This window comes from Limanda limanda, chromosome 10 (assembly GCF_963576545.1).
Source record: "Limanda limanda chromosome 10, fLimLim1.1, whole genome shotgun sequence".
In the NCBI taxonomy this organism is placed as follows: domain Eukaryota; kingdom Metazoa; phylum Chordata; class Actinopteri; order Pleuronectiformes; family Pleuronectidae; genus Limanda; species Limanda limanda.
In genome coordinates, this window is record NC_083645.1 from 13,563,441 (window position 1) to 13,572,370 (window position 8,930).

The 8,930-nt window shown below is 42.4% G+C and overlaps 1 protein-coding gene across 1 annotated transcript; it reads right to left on the minus strand.

The window, feature by feature from the left end:
* Nucleotides 1-6,145: 6,145 nt before the first annotated feature.
* Nucleotides 6,146-8,774, minus strand: LOC133011395 (seipin-like). Its single transcript, XM_061079127.1, has 9 exons — nt 8,533-8,774; nt 8,361-8,439; nt 8,118-8,261; nt 7,956-7,991; nt 7,264-7,398; nt 7,052-7,149; nt 6,592-6,706; nt 6,387-6,468; nt 6,146-6,246 (listed from the first exon to the last, which is right to left on the minus strand). The coding sequence occupies exons 1-9, from the start codon at nt 8,772-8,774 to the stop codon at nt 6,146-6,148; spliced, it is 1,032 nt and encodes a 343-aa protein (XP_060935110.1).
* Nucleotides 8,775-8,930: the final 156 nt, after the last annotated feature.

Consider the following 8,930-nt stretch of genomic DNA (forward strand, 5'->3'; position numbering starts at 1 on the left):
CATGGTCATAGAGATGCTGTATGGACCACAGGATGAGGAGCATGAAGAGGCATTTCTTGGTCTTGAGTCCGTGTCTAGAATCCCTGATCCTGAGGACCTAGACTATGCTCCACAGCATCAAGCTGGAGTTGTGTCTGAGTCTTGGAATCCAGCTCTCATGAATAAGGAAGCCTTCTTTGATGACATAGGAGACTCATCTTCTGTGACATCAAAGGAGCCTTCTCTTAAATGAAGAAGGAAGAATAATCTATAAAAGAATAAAGCAAGACACACCCAGCCATGCATGAAACAACAAAGGAAATGAATACGGGTAATTTTTGACTCATGCTGTGCATTAGAAGGGGTTTGCATGGCTTGTGTATCAGAGGGTTAAAGCATCTTGAGTCTTTTTGAGACTTAATTAAAACAGCCTGAAATCTGAGATCTTCTTCTGAGGAGTTTTTTTCAGATCAGCTCCCACAAAAAAACTCATCAACATTGTAGTGAGAAAGCTTTGCAGGTAAAAACATGCATCTTGGGATTTTGGTCCTTCACAAAGGAAATAAAACAGGGAAGACAAATTTCCCATAAAAGAAATCCTCCCTTTCCGTGAGTGAAATGAAGTTCAGTTGGGTAACGGCTCAAGCATTGTCCATCTGCTGGTGTATTTGAGTGTCTCGTAAGGGTAGTCTCAATCACATTCCTCAGTCATCCTTCATTATAATGGTCTCCTCCTCTCTGTCGCTCTCCTCCTTGTGGAAGGAGGCTGCACTGATGGCGTGGCTCAAAGACGTGATGAGGGAGGTCAGGCCAATGAGGTAGCCATCCTCCCTGCTCCCCTCGACCCAAGGGATGTTGTGTCGGAGCTTGATTGTGTCATGCACTGTGGTCGTCTTCCCAAAGTCTATCATCCACACGCTGGCCATGCTGCTGGGGTCATGGACAAAGAGGAGCGAGCTGCCGATCACCTGATCAGGTCAAAAATATGAAAAAGCAGTACATTAATTATGAAACAAAGTAAACAGAAAATAAACTGGATCCGCCAAGAGATGTCCTGGTGAATTCTTTATCTTTATTTGCTTTAGCTTATATTTCATATCCACATTTTACACTACAGCTAGAATCTAATAAAAAAATGACAAGATATGTCTCTCAACCAACCTCATGGGTTCTGAAAAATGGTGAATTCCTCAGTGCATCACTCAGGGCCAGTAGTCTGGAGTGATAGGCTTTCTGAGAGCAGTGAAAGAGAGACAGGGGAGACTGAAACTTAAGATGTTTGACTCAAACACGAAGACACAGGGTAAAATATCAAAATTAAAAACAGCAGATTGATAATAGTTAAAATTATGGAGGTAAAGGAAGTTATTTAAGATTTGCATCTTTCTCCGATTTGGCGGTATTTTGAAAACCGATTTGATTTTAAACTTTAATAGCTAGTTTAAAAATGATTTATTATATAATGTATCATATCTTCATAAATTATTTCGCAATTCTTTGGTTGCTATTGCAGTGCTTTTATGTACATTCAAATACAGTAAATTGGAGCACATCCCCCAGTATGATTAAGGACAGTTTTTAAAGTTGAGAGCAGATTAATGTAACTGGTATTTTGGGGATCGACAGAACTGACCAGGACGTCCAGCTGCTTTCCGGTGAAGTACAGCAATGCCTCTGTGACCTGAGCTAGAGTCTTAATTTGTCTGAAGTCCCGTTGGACACTGCCGTCCTCCATCTGACTCACAAAGACAAAACACAACAGCACAGACAGGGTCAGATAAATAGATAATTTCGGGTATTATGAGTTGAACAGTTATTCAACCGGCCCCTCACACCTACCATGATGCCCTCTATTCTGAAGCCTAGTGTGGATGTAGAACTAGTCGTATCCCTCCACTGAAGGTAGCGCCACTTGGTCACACCTCTCTGTCTGTGTTCCTCTTCTGACAGGGCGGACGGATCTATTTTCACCATCCTCTGGTACATGTCACTCCGCAGGTCGGCTTTAGTTTTAGCTTTGGCCAACTCCTCCTCCTGGTATGTCCTAACAAGGGAATCCCCATATTGTACATTGTGTTGAAAAATATACTGCTACATGGAAAAACCAGCATGTCCAGTATTAATCTATCCAGCCACATCAGAGGCGTGTCAGATCTATAAATACACAAACCACTACAGATATATACAAATTCAAAATACAGATGATAATCAGGGAAATATTTGCTTGTATGAGAATAACAAGTTATACTAACAAATCCATATTACTTAATAAATTCTGGATTTAATGTTGATTCAAAATAAGGGTATGATGCCAACGTTTAAGTTTTCAGACTAAAATTGTAGAAGTCAGCCATTCATAATCTGCTTAATGTCTTTAAAGTACTCAAATCCATCTGACAGACAAATCAATATGACTGAAAACTGCAGAAAAGCTACTTTATTTAGTTTTATTTTTGATTTACAACGTATACCACTCTCCACATCCGATCCGGACTCATCACCTCTAGAGGAAGGACTCAAACTCTACCTTACTCCCATCTTGCAGTCCATGATCACAGGTTTCTTCAGGCCGCTCAGCAGGTCCTCCAGCCGGATGTAGCAGCGCTCCCCCCTGGTGACCGTTCCGTGAAACTCTGGGACGAAGGGTCTCAGTGGGTCCCTCATCAGGCGTTGGAGACACTTCGCCTCCTCTTCATTGTGCAGTTTCAGCACCTCCCCTTCGCTACTGAGCTGGAAGTTACCTGGTGACACAAGCAACCAGGCACAACAGATAAAATTATCATGGTTCCATATCAAAAATTAAACAAGAGGCCAAATGTGAATACGATCTGATTTCAGGACCACTCTTTCACTTTTAGAAGTCTTAGAAGTCTTAATTTCTAAAATAATCTGTATATCCCATACAGGTGATGCGTTTGTCATTACCGCCTGAGAGGAGTAATTGTGGATTTTTGTCTGTGGCCTATTTGTGTAGTTTTCCTGTTTTAATGTCAGTGAATAATTAGGTTTGCTTACAATCACACAGTCGACATTTATCTTTTAGTCTTTTTGTAACAATTTCTTAGGGAATTTCAATGAAAGTGATCGATACCTCATGTGTAAATGTTCCATCTAAAAATATGGGGGAAATAGTTTATTTTCCCCTATATTGGAACAATAATGGGTGCAGTAGCCAGGCCTCTCTCCAGCAGTGACACATGGAGATAGATCAAGTGAGACGAAGAAATCCTAAACCTGATGAAACCTGATTTAAAACCTAAATAAATAAACCCAAACCTGAACTTGTTGAAATAAAAAAGATTTTTTCCCCATAATTTCTGACTATGGAGATGAAAGTAGTACTATTTGTTCATGGGGCAATATGAGCCATTTACAGTTATCAGTAGTGTAGAGTAACATATGTAGTAATAGGTCAGACATGTGATTTGCAGACTTGATTGAAGAAGTGCATTATCTGAGTTCTTGTAAGTTTCTGTTTTGCATGATCTGTGGCACACACACCTTGATGTCCAGCCAGCTGGGCCCAGGAGCTCTGCCGTCGCAGAGACCAGTGCATCATGGTCAGGTAGGTTTTCCAGGAATGACACTGAGGCACAAGAGCAGAGCAGGTTATTTTGTTTTCACGCTGCACAGATGCTGAGACAGTACAGTAGTATGTGAAGTCATTATGAATATTGTATGCAGCATGTTTATCGTGAACAGGGAGTGGAGCCTATCCCAGCGAGTTGGATTGTGATCAAGTTTAAGAATAAAGACAAAGATATTCACCATCCCAATTCAACTGAACCTGCATGTCTGCATGCCTTTAAGTGGAAAGACCCCGCCCTGATCCAAAAACCAACACAAGGCTTGCATATTCATGTCTAGTTTAATCTTGTGGATTGGTCTGTTCTTTATTTGTACGTTTCTTCAGACAAAAGTGTCCACCAAGTAAATTTCCCTCTTCGAGAAAAACCTGATAAAACATCACAAAGACCTTTCACTTTTTGATATTATATCTGAGATTGACCGAAGTTTGTTTTAGCCCATTATACAATATTAACTCATCATAGGCCGTGAGTGTACAAGACAAACTGAGCTGTTTGTATGTAGATAAAAAGAAAACTAACCCTACAGACATGGAATTAAAACCTAAACTAAAAAAACATGGGAAGGTCAAGTAGATCTGAGCATGCTCAGTAGAGACAATGATTATGCAAAATGGCAAATAAGACTTCATCCTTCAAATTACAAGTGTTTACCATAGACTGTATATATAAATGGTGTTTACATCCTAAACTATACTGTTTTGGTCACTGAATTACTGCTGCTGAATTCAGATAAAATTTGTCACCTTTGATTAGTCTCTGTTGATTACTGTTCACAGCATAAAAATAACATTTCCTCTGTTATCCTCCTCTATCTGCAGCAGCAGCAGGAGACGGACATGCAAACACCATTCAAATCTCACACTGTCAAAGTCCTCATTCAATCCCATGCAAATCCCCAGGACCACAGGCGCAAAGAACAGTTGAGAAATATAATTTTAAACCTTCCATGGAAAAACAGAACTACCAGTGCCTATAGTATAGTAAACATATACTTTTCCCACTACATCTATCTGTTATTACCATTCTCACCTTCCTGGATGTTTTCTTTTTGCTATCATCCTCTCCTTCACTGAAGACGTCGTCGCTCTCCACTGAGGAGAGGTTGATGGAGCAGGAGGAGGTGGTGGATGAGGAGTTTAACAGCCTGGAGAGGATTGGATGTGGTGAGGACCATTGATGTGACGTGGAGCCTCCTCTTCTTCCCTGGAGCTCCTCAGCCTCTTCCTTAAGGTTTTCCCCACTCCCCTTGTTCTCTCCATCTTCGACTAAGACGGAAAGTCTCTTCCTCTCTTCATCCCTCTCTTCTATTTCAAAAGTGGAGTTTCTACCTCTTCTGTGTGTCCAATTTCTCTTTGTGCCCCCTACCATTTCCTGATCATCAAAGACCCTTTCTCCACCATTCTTTTTCACTCTTCTTTTCCCACCCCACCTTCCTCTCTCCCATCTGTCTGTATCGTCCTCAAAGCTCCCTCCTGACCTCTCTTTAACTTTTGCCTCCCATTTTTCCCTCATCTCCTCCCTTGCACGTCTTGGATTGACTTCAACATCATCTTTTCTTTCTGTGCTTTGAAAACCCTCCATCCAGTCTTCATCCTTCATCATGTCATCATGGTTGAGATGTGGCTGGTGATGGATGCTTGTTTCTGAATCGAGCTCACTGTCCCGGTCTCCGAGTCCACCTATGCACTGACTGTAAGGGGGGAAGCTCTTTGTCCACAGGAGACTGGGTCTTGATCTCGCTCCGACTCTCGTGCAGGTGGATGGTCCTTCTTCCATTGAAGCGAATTGCTGCATCTCGTCAGAAAAGTCATTACCCATTGTTTGTTTAATTTCTCTTTCCATCGTCATTCCCTCCATTTGGTTATCATCTGTGTCCATCTTTGTATCCATGGAGGCTGATGGAGAATCTCCACCTGAGTCCAGCATGTCTATGTGAACTAACCTGTATCTTCCAGGTGTTAGTTTTCAGTGACTGAAAGCTCTGTGTCTGTGTCGGTGAGTTGAATCTTTCTGCATGGTGCCATATTTTGCATGCAGTGACGTTACTACGTTTCCAAAGCCTCAGCTGCTGGAAGTTTGCCAACTGTGTCCCGCGTCAACAGGACATCCAGGAATGACATCCGCCTGTGTCAGAAAGCAGGTGTCCTCACACTGAATGAGTGTGTACTTTTTGAGTTTACACACACAATTAAACAAATAGTCTTGAGGGTTTTTAAAGGGTTTATTGCAGCAGGTAAACAGAGTCGATTCTAGACAGGACAAGACACAAGGATTTTGACATAAAATACAATCAATTTAAATTATTTTTGTACGTTAAAAAGGATTCATAGTTTGCCCAATATGTTTTAATTAGAACTTTAAATTGTTCTCTGACAATTATATTGACAACATTTGAAAGTAAAGGTCGTTTCTCAGGATTCCTGTCAGAATTGGATTTACTCTTTGGGAGTAATTTTCAACCACAAATCGCTCTTAAATCTTGATCATTACATCTTGCTCTCTTTGTTTCCTCTCTCTTCTTCTCTAACGTCCTCGGGCTGCATCCAATTCATTTATTTCCTCCTGACAACGTGTATTTATGTTCTGCTGCTCTGTGCTGTCGCCACAGTGCAATCGGGCCTCTTCCAGCTCTGATTTGTGGGGGTTACCTGGAGGGGTTCCAGCAGCTCTGCCGTACCTGTCAAAGAATTTGTTTCTGCAGTCAAACATGCTACAACACTCTCACTTTGTCAGTGCCAAGTGAATGATGCTAATAGCTCAAAATAACATCAAATGTTTGTGTGCCTTTGCCAGTGTGTCTGAGTTATTTCATTGTACCGGCAGCAACATCTTTTTCATCCTCTTGCTGGTTGTTGTTCATGTTCTTTTCCCTCTCTGACTCAGGTCCATCTGTTCTGAGCTGTAAACAACAAGGAGAACAAGCACTCAGAGGCCATCCAGTCCGAGCCACAACACCAGAGAGGATTCAATTCACACTCATGAAGTGCAGCTAAAGAGAGGGATCTGTGTGTGGTAAGTTCACTGGTGTCTGCTGTGTGCTGCTCAGGTAGCTGAGGATGAAGAGGACGCTGAGGAAGATGAAGTTACTGGACACGCCCACCAGGGCCGATATGACAGGGAAGTAGAACAACAAGTATCTGATTGTGAAAGGACACAGAGAAAAGCAAAGAAATATGTAATTATGGTGTCACATGTGATAAACAATATTGCTAAAACATGTTCTCTATATTTACTACAACTACGGTGATGGCAAATAATCAATAATCAGACAGACATTCAAAGGGAAATTCAAATTGCCACCCTGCCTCCGTCAAACAGTTTATTCACATTTTCATTTCCAGATTTATATGAGATCACTGTGAGTGATCTTTGAACACTAAAATCGAATCAGTTCAAGTAACAAATCTGAAGAAATTGTCTATCATGTTCAACTATCAGGTCTATGATACATATTCATGGTCACGTTTGTAAGTGACTCTCACCTAATTCCGGTGAAATGAGCATGAACGTAGAGCTCAGATGAGTAGATCTGCACCCTGGTGGACAGGATCTCAATGACGGCTGTGACTGAGGGGGCGTACTGAACATGAACGCACAATTTACTTGTTAGACTTTGTGCAAAATACTTTTCTCAATTGTTCAAGCAGACTTAACACACGCACATACTCTCACAAAGGAGTGCACCACTACTCACGGGGTCGTCTGTGTAGTCAGAGAAGAGCTCCACCTCCAGCACTTGTTTCTGCTCAGTGACTCCGGTCAAGAAGGCAGGGAGGAACAGCAGCGTTCTGAACGTCTTCAGCAGCTCTGAGCGGTATCGCAGCATGCTCTGACCACAACAGAACCACACAGTCACCCGGACAACACACTACCAGAAATGACTTTATACAATCCTCAACCCTCTAATGTGGGATACCCCAACTAACAAAGATGTTTTCAGTGGTGCCTTGATGAACATTTAGGAAGATTGATGTTGACACTTTTTATCGTCTGTATGACCGATGACTTGGTTGTGTGTTCAGTTTAATGACAGCTGATCTCAGTGATGATCAACACCTCTCTTATAGTGTCTGAAGGTTTCTAGGGCAGCTCTTCTGTATAGAGTTTGCATGTTCTCCTTGTACCATCCACAGTGCGAAGACATTCAGATTGGGGTTAGGGTAATTGGGGACTCTAAATCGACTGTAGGCGAGAATAAGCTATGAGTCTTTGTCTCTATATGTTGCCTCACGCCCAATATCAGATTGATACGAGGTATAGATAATGGACGGTTAAGGTACTGCCTGTGAAGAAGCGGATCTCTGCAGCAGGCGTATAAGCGGCTCTAATCTGGCTCTGCCAAGGTTGTGCGATTAGGAGGCTATTGTGCGTCAGGGCTATACTCACGAAGCGAGTGCTGGAGGAGGACAGTGGTTGTCTTGCCTGAGAAACACACAGCAAAAGGAAACATGCACCAGTGAATCATTGGAGTGTGTAGGAACTCTAATAATAAATCAGTTGGTTACAAGTTCACATGATGGGAGCTGAGCAAATCTTAGTGCAACTCACATCGCGAGCAGAGGAGGCGACCTGGCCTCCCGCCTGAGAGAAACAGGTCGTCCTGATCATGAACATCCCCAGCTCCTGATTGGTTAGAGACTCAGGCATCTCCAGGGCCAAAGAGATCTGATAGGGCTGGCCCAACGACAGCACCTGCATAAGATTTTGAAAAGAGGACACCCTTCAACTAGTAGTACATACTTGAAACACAAAAAGTTAGATACACGCACACACACACACGCTCATACATACAGGTTTCTTGTTCTTCATCAGAGAGATGTTGGCCACTGGATAAGTGCACAAAAAAGAGTTTGGAGATTCACAGTCTGACCTGCACACAAAAGGTGAATGACTGAGTAACAGTAAGCCATAACATAAATCACACTGTATTTATAGTGTCGCCCTCAGCACTTCACATACACACCTGTAGTAATAGTGAACAGGTGAGGAAAAAGACGCCACGGGCATGTACGAGTAGTAGAAGCCCCCGTATAAGAAGGCAGCGAGGGTCAGGATCAGCGAGATGACCAAGAACAAAACAAAGCCCCGTACGGCTCTCTGCTGGACACGTGCCGATATCATGGCGACAGCATCCCGCAGCCTCAGGAGAGCCTGACCAATGAGGACTGTCGGTTCTCCTGTACGCGAGCTACTTTCTTGATCCATAAAGATCTAGAAATCCAAGAGGCAATGGAGAAAATTTAACTGAAAGAATTGATTCATCAAGAATAGCTGCAGAGCAAGGAATACAAAAAACCCCACAGAGGTCAATGAACCATGTCACAGGTAAATGTTTTACAAGGGGAGTTGCACAGATTAATT